This window comes from Phocoena phocoena, chromosome 2, assembly GCF_963924675.1.
Source record: "Phocoena phocoena chromosome 2, mPhoPho1.1, whole genome shotgun sequence".
Lineage (NCBI taxonomy): Eukaryota > Metazoa > Chordata > Mammalia > Artiodactyla > Phocoenidae > Phocoena > Phocoena phocoena.
Window position 1 is genome coordinate 29055606 of NC_089220.1, and position 19556 is coordinate 29075161.

The window sequence follows — 19556 nt, forward strand, 5'->3', positions numbered from 1 at the left end:
TGTGGAAAATGCTGATTATAACTGCCAAGGGGTAAAAGAAGAAAGCAAAATTGTATTCCTATTACATAAGCATTGTGATTATCACCTAGTAAAAAGAAAGGCATCGCATGGGGGAAAAATTACAATAGGAAAGATGGCACTGGGATGTGGGTTATTTTTAAGATTTTGTGTTTTCATTTAAAAAATGTGGTTAATAATTATTTCAAAGCAAAACCTTTATATGTTTATGTGTTTTTTAAAATATATTTATAAATATAACACACACAAATACACATGGGTTTGGGTGCTGGTGAAAACACACTCACTTTGCAAGTTTACTTGGCAAGAATAGTTATATTCCTGAAGAATCATTACCAGTGACTAGAGTCAGATCTGAAAACTCTGATCCCTGGGTGACAAACTGCCCTTCCCACCCCTCTGGGTCACACCAGCCATCCAGTCTTCGTAACTCTGGATCATGGGGAGGGTCTTCCAGACACCAGCACACAGAGTATGAAGAACAGGTGCTCAGGCCATGCTAAGCAGCAGGTGGCAGTGATCTCCACTGTCCCCACCCAGTTTACTGGAGAACCCACCACAAGAAAGTATTCTACTTGACTCGGGTCAAACTGTTCCCCAAACACAGGAGAAAACATGAGTCCTGGCCCCTGACACTCCTTACGTGAAGGGCTCTGTTGTAGAGGTCCTGGGGCAGGACCTCAAGGGTAAATTCCGTAGCCTCAGCCTCCAGTCCTGTCAGTAAACCACCAGGCTGAGGCTCTCTATTTTGTGTCCTTCTCTCACTCTCCTTGGCTGTCCCTCAGCCTCCAGGAAGGCCTCCAGGAGTTGCCAGTCCAGCTGAGAGGTCTGGCTACTTCTGTTTGCAGTGGACCCCCTGATCCTCTGCCAACATTTCTCTGCCCCCTGGCTTCCAGTCTGGGTCTAAACCAGAAGCAGAGAGATCATTTTCTGCTCCCCGCGAATGATGCAGTGGAGGTGTGCTGGATGTGCAGGCCCAGAGACATGGCCTGCAGGCCCCTGTTACTGAGGTCAGGGACAGAAAGCAAGAAACTAATACGCTGTTGCTACTGAAGGACACTGGTGCTTCAGGTTTGGCCACCAAATCCTGTCCAGTATGGAAAGGATCAGAAGCCCCTGGTCCTCCATGTAACTTTTCAACTGTGTACACAACACACCCATGGGAAAGTTACTTTGTGATGGTTCTCTGTCAGCGTGTGTGGACCCCGGCTCTAATGTCAAATGACAGAGCTGTAGTGGGGGTGACAATGGTCACAGCACAGCCTGTCTTGCCAGCTTGGCATCTGCCAATGGGTAGCTGGTAGGTGCTTGTTAAAACCATAAAACCTGCTTTCATGGCTAGTGGCTTCTACACAGCCAGGCTTGATGAAAACAAATGCAAAGCCACGAATTGTCCAGGGGATGGCAACTATGTCTCTGGAACCTACAGATGGCTCCCTCCCACTCACCAGTATCAGGTTAAATCGGTCACTTGCCAAAGCGGAGGGATCCGAGCTCTGAACCTGGACCTTTTTCCTCTGCATGCAGCTCACTCGCAGCTCATGGGCTAAACTGCAGAGGAGAAAGAGGGGAGCAGGGGAGGTATGGACATCGTCCCTGGATATCCATGAAGATGCAGGGGTTCTGCTCTGTCCCACACCCTGAAGACCACCTTCTCTCGTCAGCTCTCTCTCCACGTTAAATCTCAGCAATGGAGCTGAGCAAGGCCCCCAAGAATCTCAATTTTAGAACTCTTAGGAAAACTAAAGCAAAGAAATGGGTGGCTCATTCACAGTGTCAAAGAAAGTCAGAACTAGAAGGACTTGTGTTGGATCATCTAGTGCAACTCGTTCTCGAGATGAGGAGAATGTGCCTGAGAAATGAAACAACCTGCTGAAGGGCACGCAGTCCACGAAGAGCCAGGCATGCAGCTGCCCATCCGGTTACCCCTCTTCCTCTCCACCAAAGACCGAGCACGTTTTAGGGTGAAGAACAGATCTTCCTAACTAGACCTTTAACTCTTTTCCCTCTCAGAAGGAGAGAAACACAGGACAAGCACACCCCTACCTGCCCTGGCTGACACTGCCTGCAGGGCTGGCCTTCCCTGAGGGGGCCTCCCTGGGTAGACCACCCACACCCATGTTGTTTCTTCACTGGCCCAGGTAGAGTGGGAGGCAGCAGAATGCAGGGGTTAGGAGCTCAGGCTGGGGAGTCAGACAGATCCCCCCGCTTTCTAGCTTTACCTTGAGCAAATCGTTCCACTCTGAGTCTCAGTCTCTTCTTCTGGAACCTGGGGAATGTGTCAACCTATCTCACAGGGCTTTAGTTAGAACTGTATCAGACATCACCAGTATTTAAAGTTTAGTACACATCCATTTAACTTTCGCTTTTTGGTGACAACTCATCAGAAGGAGAAAAAGAGGCAGAAGGCTGACGGGATGAAGTTAAAGGACCTTCTACTTAACTAGAAATGATTTACAAGTAACAAAGAGGAGTCATCTTGAGAAATTCCTGCCCAATTTCTCTGCCTAGATCCCCTCTCCTCTCTCGCTGGCTCTAAAGGAAGGACGATTCTCTCAGGGCTGATTTCAGCAGCAGAAGCAGGCTGTCGAGCTGAAGCTCCTCAGCTGTGAACACTCCTCACGGGGCAGCTACGTGCTCTATCCTGACAATTCTTGGATCATGGAAATAAGAAATAGGAAAAGAACGTCCATGAAGAAAACATAACAAAGAGGCGTTATCTTACCGGCAGTAACTGGTGACGTTGAGAAAACCCAGCTTGCTTTTTTGTAGTAAGGAAGATGCATTAAATCCCAACCTGGCTGTTTTCTAAAAGAGAGAAAGATTCAGTGAAGCTTTATGTTATTGTATAATGAATTATGTTTTTAGGATTCTAGTCTCCTCTCCTTGGAAAGAGGAAAAACCTATCACAAGGAAGTATGTGTGAGATGGGAAGTCTGCTCAGCACCTCTCCAAGTCCCCCATCAATTTATACTGAGGAGATGAGGCCACCGAGCTAGCGAGTGCAGGAATGGCACTGGACACTCAGGTCTGTAACACCCTTTCCATTCGACCTACGGTTACTGTGGGGCCCAGACTTTCCATTCTATTGTCCCCATGATCACGGAAATGTCCTGGCATCTCGTCTCCAGAAGGGGTACCAGAAACCCTCGTATCCAAACCACACACTCTGGTTTTCTATTTAAAATACACAGTTACAGAGGCTGTATTGGGCTGCTACCCAATAGTCTCCTGGGGAAGGACAGAATGTAAGAATTCCTGATGAAACCCAGCAAGTAAGAAAAGGGGGGTGGTGGTGGGAGGAGATTTCTTGCCTGTTCTTATTCTCTTCATCAGGTTCCTGCCAGGGACAATTCGACGCCACCCTCCTAAAGTGCGCTACGCTGAGGGTTACAGGGGCGTTTAATTGGCACCTCCTTGTGGCAGTGGGTGGATGCTGGCAGGAGTGGAGGGGACAGGGCAGCTCCTGGGGCTGTGGAGCCTACCTTTCCCTGCTTGTCCTCTTCCTCTAGCAGCTGCAGCCTTTTGCTCTCCATTTCCTTCTGCCGGATGCTCTCCTTCGTGAGGGGGTTGCAGTTGTTATGTCCAGGGAGCAAGCGGAAGTAGCGTTTCTTTTCAGGGTCAAAGTAATAACCTGGTAGATCTTTAGTCAAAAGAAATAAAATCCAACTTAAAACACCGTGAACCGAGCCACCCAGCGAGAAGCCCAGGGGCCTGCTTACCACCCCTCACAGCTGCCGGTCTTTCCTGAGGGGCAGGAGGTGGGCTAGCACTGCCAGTCACCATCCCGGGCCCAGTTCAGTCCTGTGGGGAGCTGTTTGCCTCAGGATCACGGTTCTTGTTTCAATTTGCTCCCAGAATTTCCTCCAAGCCAGGAATGGGCTGATGACACACATGGAGTGTACCCACAAACAAGTGAAGACACACGGGACTGAGGAGAAGGGCAGCCAGAACAGACATAACTAGATGACGAGGCACAACTCGCTTTCATCTTTCCCACGGGCAGGGCCGGAGGAGCCCTGTCCAGCAGGCTGCCTTACCCGGCACAGAAGAGCTGCCAGCTGTGCTTGCGGAGGTCGACGGGGCCGCATCATCGCTGTGGCTGGAACCCTGTGGGCTTTGCCGCACCCTTGTATTATTCCTGTTGACACACAGTCAGGGTTAGCTTGCAGCCAGTGAGTCCCAGTCATTCTTTGACTCTGGGGTCCTGCAGTTCCACAGCCTTCACCCCAACCCTTGATTACTTGGGGAGCACTGACCCCTCTTTTTCTTGGAAGCAGTTTACCTACTGCAAATACACCAAAGCTAGGGCACGGTTTTTGGTTTCTCATCCTTAAGAGGATGCAGGTCACAGTAGTTCCTCTTTTGTACCTCCTCATTTGAGCATTTTGTGAGGTCTTTTGGAATTTTCCAGATGAAAATGAGAACAGAAATCTTGGCCAATAAGAATTTTACCAGCTGGGCTCATTTGTCAGCTCAACAGCAGTTACAAGGCCAGGTGAATTTCATTTTTTATTGGATTCAGCAGTACAAAAGTTTAAATTTTACTTGGTTACTCAACCCTGCAGATGGAGAAACTGGGGTTCAGGGCACAGAGGTGATTTGCTCAGCAATACCGGGATAGAGCCATGGTTTAAATACTCATTTTGCAAAGCTACAAGCAGCTTCTGTGGCAATTATAGGCTGAAGGATATAATGAAAGAACAAAAGACCTAATTTTAGAATTCTGGTAAAATCCACTTTAAAATTAAGAACTTCCCCTGCCCCCTATAACACCAAAAGGAATACAAACTGCAAAACTAGGTTAAAGGAATCGAAGACTCTCTCTTTTGTCTATAAATACTAACTATGCACAGTTTTAGAGAAAATTATTTATTCTCCCTTTTTACAGCCCAGAGCTTCCTGAGGAAGCTCACGTGTGATCAGCAGCAAGCGGAGGAAGGATTAAGTGTTATAACAAAGGTCTACATCTCTAGCGCAAGGACCGCTGCCCCATTCTTTCCACAGGGAGCCCGGAAGGTGGCTGTCCAGCCGGCTTCCACGTGGCTCTGCCAAGCTGAATCAAGACTCTCTCCCTGTGCTGACCACAGTTTGCTGTACGACGCGCTCTTGAGGGAAGGCCTGGGGCCCAAAGAGTATCCATGGTTCTCCTCATAAAACATACAAACATTGAGTACCTGTCCTGATCTTTCTACAGTATGGGTCACGTTGGGGACTTTGGTTCAGAGTCCCTATTATTCTGCACCAAATGAGGTCCACCATATACACAGGGCCTACTCAGAGACAGGCAGCCTGATGGGCCTTTACATACATTATTACGAACCTCACGACAGAAGTATGGTACGAGAAGAGTGACTCAGGGTGGGTGATTGAGTAGCTTGACCAATTTCACACAGGAAAACGTAGAGCGTCAAACCCAGACTTCCTAATTCCAAAGCCCTTGTTTCTTCCACAACATTCTGATGCTTTTTTTTTTTTCTGTTTGAGTTAATCTGTTCTAGAGAAGCATACTGGCATTCGACATCTTCTGACCCTATAGCTAGAAATCTGTCCATTTTAAAAGGAGATCTGGAGTGTGAAAGACTTTTGAAATTGGCATACAGGTCTCCTTTGGTGAGGAGAGGGCTGTGCAAAGACTTCCTATGGCCAGAAGTCACGTCAGCAGCCCTGAACTGTGAAGAGGTATCCTCTCCTGGGGTGGGGTGGGGTGAATCACGTTCTGAGATTAGATAAGTAGAGTGTGGAAAATATTTATTATGGGGATTTCACCTAAGTATACACTGTTTTATTTTTCAAGCTGGGTGGTAGGTACCTAATATTCATTGTATTATTCTTTATACCTTTTTGTGTTTATTAAATACTCTATCGTATTATATAGCCTTATTTAGCATTTAGGCTGAATTAATGAAATTAGGTTTCCAGAAAGCTACTTTCATAGGCTGAAAAAAAAGAAGAAAGACTAAAACATGGAGAAAGAGCTCCCCAGTTGTATCAGATAATGTTTACTTCTAAGCCTGTGGCTAAGGCTCCAGCCAGAAGTCATGGTCACAATGAAAAGAAAGACAAGTGTGGCCACCTCCTCACTACTCAAAGTGTGGCAGGCAGGCTGGCCCCCAGCAGACACCCCCTTGGGAGCATGTGAGAAGCACAGACTCTAGTCGGCCCGACCTCAGAGCCTGCATCTTGCTGAGACCTCCAGGGAGTCACGTGCGTGTGAGGGTGCTGTCAACGCTAGTAAGACGCCGGGCAACAGCACTTGCCTCTCCTTAGAATCATGCTGTCTGAACCAAGGATTGTGTCGGTGGCTCCTTCTCCCATGTCTTCTACTCTGCCCCCTGCTTTTATGCATTTCAGCTGCTAAAAGAGAAAAAGAAAGAAAATTACATACAAATACACACGTGCACACCTCTCTCTTCTGTTTGCTTCTTTTTTTTTATTTTTATATTTTTAATATTTATTTATTTGGTTGCACAGGGTCTTAGTTGCAGCAGGCGGGCTCCTTAGTTGCAGCATGCAAACTCTTAGCTGTGAGGTGCATGTGGGATCTAGTTCCCTGACCAGGGATCGAACCCAGGTCCCCTGCATTGGGAGTGTGGAGCCTTATCCACTGTGCCACCAGGGAAGTCCCTGTTTGCTTCTTGATAGTTCCTTCATGCTCAGAACTAGGCAAAAGGATGGCCCAACGTGGGTTATCATTAAAGCCGCCACCAAGCCTTACCTGTAGGACTGCCACCAGGTGGACACACAAATAAAACCCAACGCGTCTGTAGCCATCTCTCTGGCTGCATGCAGTCCTCTTACCTCACAGCCTGGCCCGACAGCCTGCCTCACAGCCTGGCCCGACAACCTGCCAACCTCCATTCCCCAGGTCACTGTGTGACGTGTTGACAGACTCTCACAATTACTTTCCAACAACAGTCTGAGCCTGGCATGAGAACCCTCCTAAGCTAGTCTTCTTTTCCTTACCAGATTAACTCCAGAGCATATAATAATTTTTCTTTTGATCCACCCACATCCCTATTCATAGAGAATAGTTAATCGTGAACACTATCTCTTCCTCGGTTTCAGTATCAAGCAGGAAAACTTGTGAACAAATTAAATGGGGCCAGTGGCATGTGACTTCTCAATGTGCTTTAGAGAGTGTTTTAGTTTCCTGAAGTACACTAGCTGTTAAAGGGAAGGATGTGCACATGCATTTGTTGAAATAAGGAATGATGTCTTAAAGACACTGATGTTGCCATAACTATTTCGAGTGGCTTTTTCAAGTCTTATCTTGTATGGCCTGAATTTATCACTTAATCATCAAATCATCAGTTGTTTTAACACTGGGAATCACATTAGGAATTCTTAAAGAGACTGAACTGTAGTACACAGACAAGCTGCTGCGAGTTTCATGCTTTCCCAACACCTGGTGATCCTTTCCCCACTCAGTGGAGACACTGACATCTTACCGAACACACATTAAAAGTATATTCAAATGCCGTTAACAAAATTAGAAAAAAATTTCTAGGGCTGAATGCAACCAAAGAATAGATTAGAAAATCTATTTGCTTTTATTTTCCAACTTCTACTTTTGAGTAGGAAGTGCCTGTTAGCATCAAACAGAGCACCAGAAGTCTGGACCTACATTCCAGAATTCAGTATTTACCCAACGACTTCTGTGTCAACCTGTGATTGTGAGTTGGGGCTATTCGATACAAAGGAAGAGATATTTAGTGAGTATAGTACTTAACCAAACATTTCATGAATTCTGTAACGAAGTCCTTGATTTGCCTGCTTCAGAGTCAGTGGGAAGCAGACTCCACAACCTGGATTAGTTTAACCAGCCACTCTCTAGTCCTGTGCCAGAACGAATAAGCACGACTAAAGCTCATCAATATAGCCATGCCGACTTGGAGTCATCACAAATGTCTCACTTTCATCCTCTGCTGGGACAGTATACATTGACCTAGTTTTATTTATTCCTAGTCTGATTCACTCCCGACAATCCAGGGTGTTATCACTCTCCTAAAATCCCTTCCCACTTCCTCCTGGTCACACTTAGTAGACAGCATAGCTCCCTACCTCACCCAGAAGAGAGATGTTACCAGTACGAATACCCCCAACTTCTTTTTCATCCCCTCCACAAAGGCCTGCCTTTACTAATTCTTATCATCTTCCTTTTTGTCTTGGAGAAACAAGTGTCCCTGTGCCTTTTCCAGGCAAACCCATCCCTCCTGGCTGTTGATCTCATTTCCTTCTCAAACTCTGCAGACATCTGTGTTCACATATGTTTAATCAATCTCCCCCTCTCCTTATCTCAGCTTATAAACACGCTCAGGTTTTTCATTTGTATGTGCTCCACTTCCAACCCAAAAGGAACAGAAATGTTCTGGAAGCATGGTCTATATGTACACACTCCACTTCTTTATTTTCCAATCATTCTTCAACTCACTGTAGTCAGGCCTCCTCCATCCTCACCGTTCTGCTAAAATGCTCTTGCTGAGGTTAATGATCACCTACTTGCCAAAGTTAGTGGTCTCTTTTTAGCCCTTATTCCTACAACACATGACACCCCAAAGCTTCACTCTTCCCTAGGTTTCTGGAATATCTTTCTCTTGGTTCTCCTCGTACTTGTCAAGTTAATCCTTCTCTAGTTTCTCTTGGGTCACCCACTCTGTGTTTAACAACGTTCTGTCCCAGATCCTCTTCATTTTATACTTAATACAATCTCACCTGCAAACACCGTTTCATCTCTAACCTAGCATCAAGTTCTTATAAAAAGGCTGCCTCCTGTCTACTTTCACAGACCATGTTCCAAAGCGAGTTCATGATCTCTCCCTAGTTCCTAGTATGCTCTTTCACCTATCTGTATTTCCTTTCTCTGAAATTCTACCACTGCCCCATCCCCATCCAAAAATATAATAATTTTATTCATTTTCCTCAGCAACCACTTTAATGGCTCCTGAATACCACATGCACAGGTTTCCCTTTGGATCAATTATCTTAAGCCTCAGACAAAGAATAAAGCTGTATTTATTAATTAGTTACGTTACAGATTAAAGGCACTATGCACAGGAAGGGAAATACGTATGGATGGTGATAAGAAAACTGGTAAGAAAAATAAGCCATACTGACATAAGATTATCATTATTACCAACCAACTCTACAAAAAAAGGAAACTTATTTAGATTGCACATTCTGTACATGATTCCAGTCTGCTTTAGTTATGAAATGATGCATGAATAGTGGAAAAGCATAGGTAACGGCGAGTCAAAGGCGTCAATCACCCATTAGGAGGCAGGGCCATTGGCCCACTTGCACCACTGTCCTCAGTAGAGCACTGCACTATCAGAAGGACATGGTAAATAATGAAATAAATCGGTGAGTGCCGGTTTTGGCCAAAGACAATATTTCTAAACCACCACCTCACACAAGCACAGGTGCAGGCACTGCAGTGGGAGAGAAGGGAGTGATGGCTCTGAATGGAAGAGCCAGAGGGGAGAGTGAGTTTGAACCCAGTCTGTCAGGCAAGGTTGGCAGAGTGAGGGGCCTGCAAGCAGTTTGGTATGGCCACAGCCTAAAGTACAGGGGCTGGGAGATTAGGCTAGAGAGGCAGGCAGGGTCAGATGCTGAGGTCTCTGGGTGCTCGGTAAGTTCGCCGAGTAACATGACTAAACCTGCATTTTAGAAAGGCAGCGGTGGAGGGAATAAGTTGGAAGTTAAGGACTGCTGTAGCAACTCAGGTTACATGAACCCACCAACATGGAAGTGATACTTGGGATAGAGAACCCTGAATTTAGAAAGATTCAGGAGGTGAGTTTCATGGGAGAGGTGGAGAGAGAGCAGCTGAAACCTGATAAATGAATAACTGGTAGTGTTCTGACCTGAGAGACAAGGAGGAGGAGCTGTTTGAGGAATGAAGACAGTAAGTCTGATTTTGAACAAACCAATCTCAAGATGTTTGTAAAAAGGGGTCTGGGAATTCAGAGGGAAAATGAGGCTAAAGATATAGATTTGAAAGTCACCAGCACATGGTAACAGAGTGAGACAAATGAGGCTCCAAAGCCAAATATATATATATATATATATATATATATATATATATATATATATATATATATATATAGCAAAGATTAAAATTCAAAATTGAGACAATTTTATTGGACAGTAATATGAAGTCAGCACAATCAGTTTTTAGATTGGTGTTTCTCAACCAAGGGCAACTTCACCCACCAGGGGACATCTGGCAATGTCCAGGGACATTTTTGTTTGCCACAACTTGGCGGCAGGGAAGGGTGGGCTGCTATGGCATTGATGCTGCTAACCATCCTACAATACAGGACAGCACCTTACAACAAATTATCCAGCCCCAAATAGTGCTGAGGTTAAGAAACCCTGCTCTAGACAGGAAGCACTCAATTATAATTTTCTGGGTGAAATGTTGAATCCCAGATCCTCTGGAGCCACTCTGCCAGGCACAGACATTAAATGTGTTGTGGTAGGCTGAGCTTGGCTTTGCCTTTTACACAAGCTTTCAAGGACTTGAAGGATAAAGAATAATAATTTCTAAGAGACCATTATTCTAGAAAGACAATGTTAATCTCAAACAAATAAACAAACGTTATTTAACTTTTTGGAAAATGACTGAGCAATAATTATCAAGTAATTTAAATGTACATGCCTTCTTCTGGGAATAGATATGAAGAAAATAATCCAAAAGGTTTTAAGAATTATATGCAAGATATTTACTATAATTTTCCAACTCACTTTCTAAAGCTAGTAGTCCTCTGTTGCCAAAACCAGACAGAGGTATCACAAGACAAGAAAACTATAGATCAGCCTACCTTATGGACACAGCCACAGATCCTCAACCAAATCCTAGCAAACCAAATCCAGATGCATATAAAAAGGATAATACACCATGACCAAGTAGGATTTACCCCAAGTTCAACATACGAAAACCAATCAATGCCATACACCATATGAACAGAATAAATGAGGGGAAAAACCTCCACGTGATTTTCTCAAGAGATGCAGAAAAAACACCAGACAAAATCCAATACCCTGTCATGACAAAAACTAGGCACAGAAGTAGCTTCCACAACTTGATAAAGGGCATCTACCCCACAGCTAACATCAAAATAGTGAAAGACTGCAAGCTTTTCTCCTAAGGTTAGGAACAAGACAAGAATGTCTGTTCTTAGCATTTCCATTCAACATTGTACTGGAAGTTCTAGCCAGGGGCAATTAGGCAAGAAAAAGAAATAAAAGGCATGCAAACAGGAAAGGAATAAGTAAAACTATTTCTATTGGCAGATGACATGATGTTATACATACAGAAAATCCTAAAGAATCCACACACACAAAAACTACTGGAGCTAATAAGTGATTTAAGCAAGGTTGCAGGATACAAGATTAATATATAAAAATCAGGGCTTCCCTGGTGGCGCAGTGATTAAGAACCCGCCTAACAATGCAGGGGACACAGGTTCGAGACCTGATCTGGGAAGATCCCACATGCTGCGCAGCAACTAAGCCCAGGCGCCACAACTACTGAGCCTGCACTCTAGAGCCCGCGAGCCACAACTACTGAGCCTGAGTTGCACAGCTACTGAAGCCCGTGAGTCTAGAGCCTGTGCTCCACAATGGGAAGCCACCACAATGAGAAGCCCGCGCACTGCAATGAAGAGTAGCCCACGTTCGCCACAACTAGAGAAATCCCGCGCGCAGCAATGAAGACCCAACGAAGCCAAAGATAAGTAAATAAATAATGTATAAAAAATCAACTGTACGTCTATACACTAGCAATGAATAATCTAAAAATGAAATTAATACAAAACCATACACTAGCGTGACATTACATTAGCATCAAAAAGAATAAAAGTATTTAGGAATGAACTTAACAAATAAGTGCATAACTTGTACACTGAAAGCATAAGACATTGTTGAAAGAAATTAAAGAGGACCTACATAAATGGGAAGACGTCCACGTCATGGATTGGAAGACTTAACATGGTCTACAAATTGATGTACAGATTTAACACAACCACTATCAAAATTCCAACTGCCATCTTTGGAGAAATTGACAAGCTGATCCTGAAATTCATATGGAAATGCAAGGGACACAGAAGAGTGAAAACAATCTTGGAAAAAAAAGCAAAGTTGGAGGACTCACACTTTCCAATTTCAATGCTACAGTAATCAAGACACTGGTACTGGCACAAGGATAGCAACATAGATCAATGGAGTAGAACTGAGAGTCCACAAATAAACCGATATATCTATGCCAATTGATTTTTGACCAAGACCATTCAGTGGGGGAAAGAATAATCTTTTCAACTGCTCGGACACCTGGACACTCAGCTGCAAAAGAATGAATCCGATCCCTACTTCACATCATATATGAAAATTAACTCATGGATTCAAGCTCTAAAACTGTAAGACTTTTATAAGAAAACAAAGGTATAAATCATGAACTTTCAATAAGCAATGGTTTCTTAAATATGACACCCAAAGCACAAGAAAAAATAGATTACGTAGACTTCATCAAAAGTAAAAACTTTTGTGCAAACACATGATCAAGAAAGTGAAAAGGGGGCTTCCCCGGTGGCGCAGTGGTTAAGAATCCACCTGCCAATGCAGGGGACATGGGTTTGAGCCCTGGTCCAGGAAGATCCCACATGCCATGGAGCAACTAAGCCCACGAGGCACAACTACTGAGCCCGCGCACCTAGAGCCCGTGCTGTGCACAAGAGAAGCCACAGCAACAAGAAGCCTGTGCACTGCAACGAAGAGTAGGCCCCGCTCGCCACAACTAGAGAAAAGCCCGCGCGCAGCCACAAAGACCCAATGCAGCCAAAAATAAAATAAATTAAAAAAAGAAACAATCACCATTCATTTCAAAAAAAAAAAAAGAAAGTGAAAGGACAACCCACAGAATGGGAGAAAATATTTTTAAATCGTACATTTGATAAGGATCTAGTATCCAGAATATATAAACTCAACAAGAAAAAAATAACTCAATTAAAAAATAAGGAAAAAAATCTGAAGACATTTCTTCAAAGATATACAAATGGCCACTTAGAACACGAAAAGATGCTCATCATTAGTCAATAGGTAGATGAAAATAAAAACCACAATAAGATACCACTTTATACCTACCAGGATTGTTATAATAAAAAAAAAACCTAAAAAAAATAACAAGTATTGGTGAGAATGTGGAGAAATTGGAACTCTCATACACTGCTGGTGGGAACGCAAACGCTGCAGCCACTTTGGAAAACAGTTTGGCAGTTCCTCAAAAGGTTCGACATAGAGTTACCATATGACCTAGCAAAATCCAGCAGAAATGAAAACATATGGCCATATAAAAATCTGGACAGTAATATTCATAGCAGCATTATTCATAATTGCCCCAAAGTGTAAACAATCCAAATTTCCATCAACTGATGACTCAATAAACAAAATACAGCACATCCATATAACAGAATGTTATTCAGCCATAAAAAGAATGTAGTACTGAGGCATGCTACAATGTGGATGAACCTTGAAAACACTATGCTAAATAAAAGAAGTGGGACACAAAAGGCCACACACTGTATTATCTATTTGATGTATATGAAATCTCCAGAATAGGCAAATCCAGAGGGAGAAAGAGAGAAATGGTTTTCCAGGTGCTGAAGGAAGAGGGGTTACAGAACAGGGAGTATAAAGGTTCAGGTCCTTTTTTTATAGCTTCTCGAAAGTCTACTTTTCTGTTATGAATAATTGCTTTTTCCAGTTACCCCACATGAGTTGATAAAGACTCTGATTAAATTGTTTTATGTTTCCAAGAATAACTGTTATATCTTTTTATTATCTAGGTGGTAGCTTAGAAAAATTTTTATAGAATTTTAAATGATTTATGGTGTTCCATGTGTTCTAGTTTATGTTTTTCTAGGCAACATTCCACCAAATTACTAGCTTTCCAAAGGCTGTAGTACCATTTATAGTACTTTAGTATGACAACAGTTTAAAAAAATTTTTTAAAATTTAAGTATAGTTGATTTATAACGTGTTAATTTCTGCCATACAGCAAAATGATTCAGTTACACATATATATTCTTTTTTAAACATCCTTTTCAATTATGGTTTATCATAGGATATTGAATATACTTCTCCGTGCTATACAGTAGGATCTTGTTGTTTATCCATCCATTCTATATATGACAGCTTACACCTGCTAACCCCAACCTCCCCCCGCCCCTCCCCCCTGGCAACCACAAGTCTGTACTCTATGAGTATGACAGCAGTTTTGTTTTTTTTTTTTTTTTTTGCGGTACGCGGGCCTCTCACTGTTGTGGCCTCTCCCGTTGCGGAGCACAGGCTCCGGACACGCAGCCTCAGCGGCCATGGCTCACGGGCCCAGCCGCAGGGCATGTGGGATCTTCCCAGGCCGGGGCACGAACCCATGTCCCCTGCATCGGCAGGCGGACTCTCAACCACTGCGCCACCAGGGAAGCCCAGCAGTTTTGTTTTAAAGCCAGAATCAAGTTGAATGTGACTCTAAACTAAAATTTATGCTTTGTTCATTTGTAAAACATGGATATATTGGTGTCATATTTCCTTTATTCTGTTTGATTATACACTTGTTGAAAGGTAAATTTACAGATCAAATGATGAAACTTCATGTTTCAGTAAAAGTTTTTTCAAGAAAAGAAAACTTGTCTTTTTATTTAAAGCTTCATGGGATAGAATTTATATTTAATCAAAATGACTAGATAGGGGGCTTCCCTGGTGGCGCAGTGGTTGAGAGTCCGCCTGCCGATGCAGGGGACACGGGTTCGTGCCCCGGTCTGGGAAGATCCCACATGCCGCGGAGCGGCTGGGCCCGTGAGCCATGGCCGCTGAGCCTGCGCGTCCGGAGCCTGTCCTCCGCAACGGGAGAGGCCACGACAGTGAGAGGCCCGCGTAACGCATAAAAAAAAAAAAAAAAAAAAAATGACTAGATAGGATCCTTTTGCAGAGTCAGTCTAAAAGAAGCTAAATGGAATTGGTAGATCTTTTGGTTTTTGATATCTACTTTACTATAGGACTCCCAAGCAGGTACAGTACATTAATATGAAATACTTTGAAACCCATAATCTTAAAAAAAAAAAAAAAGTGTGGGAGTTATACAAAAAGATCATATATCACTAGGTAGGAAGTTGAAATGACTGGCTGTGTAATATTTTTTAAAACCTTCATTTTGGATCAGCATACATATCCTTCCATTTTTCTCCCCTATTTTCAGTAGCATTCCATTTTGATGTTTAGCATAGCAAGCCAGAATAAAGTTTTATAATTCAGCAATCCTGAATTCTGAGTCATATTAAGATAAAAATGGAAACGAGACATGTACTGAGGAAAATTAATTTTCTTATTCTGTAATGTCTAATTCATCTTCTTCTTGCTGATCCCCTTAGTCCACAAGTGGACACCTGTCCTGTTGCAGACACTTAGCTAAAAAAATCTCTGAAAAGGCAACTTTGAATTTGCTCTTACAATATACAAGTGAGATGGATAATCGGGTGAATACCTAGAGCTTCTGAAAACCTCAGATCTTCTCATCAATCTTTTGTATATTTTGGTAGGCACCAGTGTATACCTCTGAAGCTTTGCTCTGAAATAGCATTTCAGTAGTGATAAATTCTGAAAATACAGTCCTTTACTTTCTGCTTTTCAAAACTGCCAGCAGTTTCCTCCAGATGAGCGTTGTTTGCACAGCATCCAGGGTAGCTCTCTGTAAGTGGGTTCGCCATGAAATAACAGGTCCAGCGGATGGGTGTGCTCACTTGTCCTTTCTACTTCAGGTAGCTGCTTAGCTTCTCCATTCCTTGATGTTGATGTCGCTGTGAGGTCATCCCGTTTCATTTCTACAATGGTTCCTTCGGCCGCAAGTCTCAACTGTGGCGGCACACCGATAATCCTTAAGTTCGGCACACTCCTCAGAGGTTTTTCCGGCCCTTGCTCAAATCTGGGGTCTCTGCGGAGACCCTCTTGCAAGAGAGTCGGCTCTGCCTCCCAGCCGGGCAGTTTTCTGCGCAGGCGAGCCGAAGCCTTGGCACAGCTCTCCAAACTGCTTCCGGTTTGAGCGGCCCAGTTTCCGGGTACCGCTTCCTTCCCCTCCCACAAGACGCCCTTCTGGGCCTGGCCGCCAAGTTCCGCCGGTGCCACCCAGAAAAGGCCCGGCCTGGGGGCCTCAGGCTTGTGGGGTGGCAGGCAGCCTCCCTCCCGGCCTCTGTGAGAGTGGGCCCGGTCTCGGCTGCGGCCCACAGCCGAAATTCAGCACGGAGCGGAGGTTCCACTGCTCGCACCCGAGCAGCCGCCTCAACATCCTGCCGAGCACGTGGCCCGTGGCCCCGGGCCTGGAGCCTAACAATGCCTCGGCCTAGGCCGCGCCGGGGCCACAGTGCTTATTTTTGGGGTGATGAAATGTTCTGGAATAAGATGGTCGCACAACCTTGCGAATATTCTACAAAACCTGCCAAACCGTACACCGTAAAACGGAGAATTTTATGGTATGTGAATTATATCCCCCAAACAAAAAAAGATTTTCTACTACAGCAGTACTATACCATTTATGAGTGAGGCACATCCTAAATATCCAAAGACAGGTTCATGGGGATTACAGAGGATACTGGACTGCATCGTGGAAAACGCTAACACCACTGGTTTGAAAAGCCCTACGCAAAATGGCCTCCACAGGGGGCTTGCCGTGGCCACCCTGCGTCGGCGTTTATTTAAAACTCTACCTCACAAATGAGGAAACGGAAGCTTAGAGGGCCAAGCATGGTGCCCAGAAAGACACACTGCGTGGGGGAAACGGCATTCCACCCCTGCTGGTCCGGCCCCAGGACGCCACCTCAACTACAATCTCCACCGTTATTTAAAACTGGAGTGTGGGGCTCTGGACTTTTGTCTCCTCCAGGAAGCAGTGGCCTCAGTCTTCTTTCCTTTGGGCTGTTTCTGCGTCTGCCAAGGTCTGTGGACCACACCACGCCCGTCCAGGGGGACGGGGTGTCATGGTTTCTAAGGATAACTGGGGAGACGACGAGGCTTCCTGGACACGGCGAGTGGAAGGCGTGGCTTTGTCGCTACCGTAACTCGGTGTGGAGGTTACCTCGGGAAGCTTGGGTTCATCCCACGGCTCTGTCACTTTACTAGTTCGCGAGTTACCTCGGGTAAGCAACAACCTCACTAGGGCTCTTCTGCGTCTGACGGAGGTATTACACTACCACCTACCTCACTGGGCTGGTGTATGGAAAGCTTAGTTAATGCCTGTAAAGCAGTTGGCAGTGCCTAAGCACTCACGAGGCGCTTGTGTTAGCTGTTATGCTGACCTGTTTGAAAAAATCAACCTCAACCTCAACTTTCAGGTAAGCCGCCACCAAGGGCCCGCAGTCCAGCCACTGGCAGCTGTTGGGTGGCAACTTCACATCAGGATTTAGAAAAACGCTCCTTCAGGGCGGACACGGAGCGGTGACACTCGGGGTCCCCCTCCCCCCGTCTTTACGGCGGCAGATCCGACAAGACGCGCGAGCTCCACCCGCCCACCAATTCCTCCCTCACAGCCGGAGCTCGCCGGCCCAACCAGCCACCCACGCCAGGGTCGTGCCGGCGTTCCACGTGCTCGGCTCCTCCCCGCCCCTTTCTCGGGCCTTCCCCCGACCCCCATCCCACCCCGAGCTCTGTCGGGGTAGCAGCAGCCGCCCCTGGACCGACGCCAACAGTACTTCAGTCAGCGTAGACTTACTTCATCAGAGCGGCCTTTCCGGCTCTCCCTTGGGCGCAGGATCGGCAAGAGTGGGAGCGAAGCGTAGAAGGACGCGGAAAGACCGAGGTCTAGAATCTGCCAGTAAGTTGTGTCCGTTCTCGCGTTGTCTCAGCGGATAGGGCCATGGCGGCCACCCCTTCCTTCTCAGTGGACGCGTTTTCTGACTGTCTACGCCAATGGGGCGGATCTTAGAGAGGGGGAAGGGATTGGGAGCTCGGCTCCGCCCAGGCCTGGTGACGATGCAGCGAGTCGGCTGCAGGCTTGCTTGGGCTTGGCGCGTTTGGGGCGGGGCCGGGCTTGAGGGCAGGGCCGGGGCGGGGCCGGAGGCTGAGTTCAGACCCCGGGAGCTCCGATGCTACTACCTCTTCTCTAGCGGTGGGAACCCCACCCAGCACCGGGTATTTTCTGTGTCCAACCCGGTTGACAGGGAAGCCCTCTCGCCGCTGAAGATCCCTACCTTTAAAACTGTTACTTAGAGACGAGGAAAGATTGTGTTGTGGAAAGGTCGAGGGAGGCTCTGAGATGAGTGTGAGGAAAGAGCAACGCGTGTTGAACTGGTGGTGACGTGTTTGGTTGTGACCTCTGGTAGCTGAGGCTGCTCACCCTAGATCTGCGTGGCTCCAAGGTGCAGAGGAGCATGCCCTGAACTTCAGTCAGGAGGCGTTAGTTCTAGATCTAGTTCTGGTTCCTTCTTGCTGTGTGACCTAGGGCGAGTCTCTTCCCTTTCTGTGCCTTGATTTTTTTTTTTAAATTTTTTAATTAATTTATTTATTTTTGGCTGTGTTGGGTCTTTCTCTAGTTGCGGCGAGCGGGGGCCACTCTTCATCGCGGTGCGCGGGCCTGTTACTGTCGCGGCCTCTCTTGTTGCGGAGCACAAGCTCCAGACGCACAGGCTCAGTAGTTGTGGCTCATGGGCCTAGTTGCTCCGCGGCATGTGGGATCTTCCCAGACCAGGGCTCGAACCCGTGTCCCCTGCGTTGGCAGGCGAATTCTTAACCACTGTGCCACCAGGGAAGCCTCTGTGCCTTGATTTCTTCTGTTGAAACAAGGAAGTTGATCTAACGTTCTGATGTTCTTGCCAGTGCAAAGTTTTGTTCATACCACTGATACTTCCAGAATGGTCTCTTTGTGCTGTGCCTGTTCTAGGTATCAGTTGACAGCTGTCAGATCTAAAAGAAAAATGTAAGTCTGTGAAGGGCTCTTGACCAGAAGTGACAGTTTGCTTTTTTTTTTTAAATCTAGATCTGGTTTATTTTTATTTTTGTTGAAGTATAGTTCATTTACAAGGTATTAGTTTCTGGTATACAGCAAAGTGATTCAGTTATACATATATATATATTCTTTTTCCTGTTCTTTTCCATTATGCTTTATTATGGGATATTGTCTATAGTGCCCTGTGCTATGCAGTAGGACCTTGTTGTTTATCCATTCTATTTATACTCTGCTAACCCCAACCTCCCACTCCATCCCTCCCTCACCCACCTTCCCCTTTGCAACCACAGGTCTGTTCTCTATGCAGAAGTCACAGTTCTGTGAGGAGAGCTGGGTTCAAATGGGCCAGGCTTGGTTGTTGCCATGAGCAGGCCTGGCACACCATGTGCCCTGTTAACCCAGGGCCCTGTGAGTGGCTAGACCCATTAGAAAATAGGTTGTGGGGTTTATCAGTTGTACCTGTGTGTGAAAGCATTTCAGTAAATAACAAGGAAAGTAGGATTCCGCCTCTAAAGGATTTTGTATAAGAAAGGGTGTGGAGTGGGAAGAG

The 19556-nt window shown here is 45.5% G+C and overlaps 1 protein-coding gene and 1 pseudogene across 6 annotated transcripts in view; both read right to left on the reverse strand.

The window, feature by feature from the left end:
• Positions 1–17855, reverse strand: part of DCAF4 (DDB1 and CUL4 associated factor 4) — a 30152-nt gene extending 12297 nt beyond the window's left edge. For 2 of the 6 annotated variants that reach the window (XM_065870905.1, XM_065870904.1), the window contains exons 1-5: positions 6279–6367; positions 4059–4159; positions 3500–3661; positions 2744–2819; positions 1467–1569 (exon numbers count right to left, since the gene is read on the reverse strand). In XM_065870905.1, coding sequence (XP_065726977.1) covers positions 1467–1569; positions 2744–2819; positions 3500–3661; positions 4059–4159; positions 6279–6367 — 531 coding nt within the window. Of the gene's footprint in view, positions 1–1466; positions 1570–2743; positions 2827–3499; positions 3662–4058; positions 4162–5617; positions 5624–6274; positions 6373–17769 lie in introns of those variants that run through there. The other 4 variants (XM_065870903.1, XM_065870902.1, XM_065870906.1 and 1 more) reach the window with 4 other exon arrangements.
• Positions 15398–16354, reverse strand: LOC136118356 (CBY1-interacting BAR domain-containing protein 1-like; annotated as a pseudogene).
• Positions 17856–19556: the final 1701 nt, after the last annotated feature.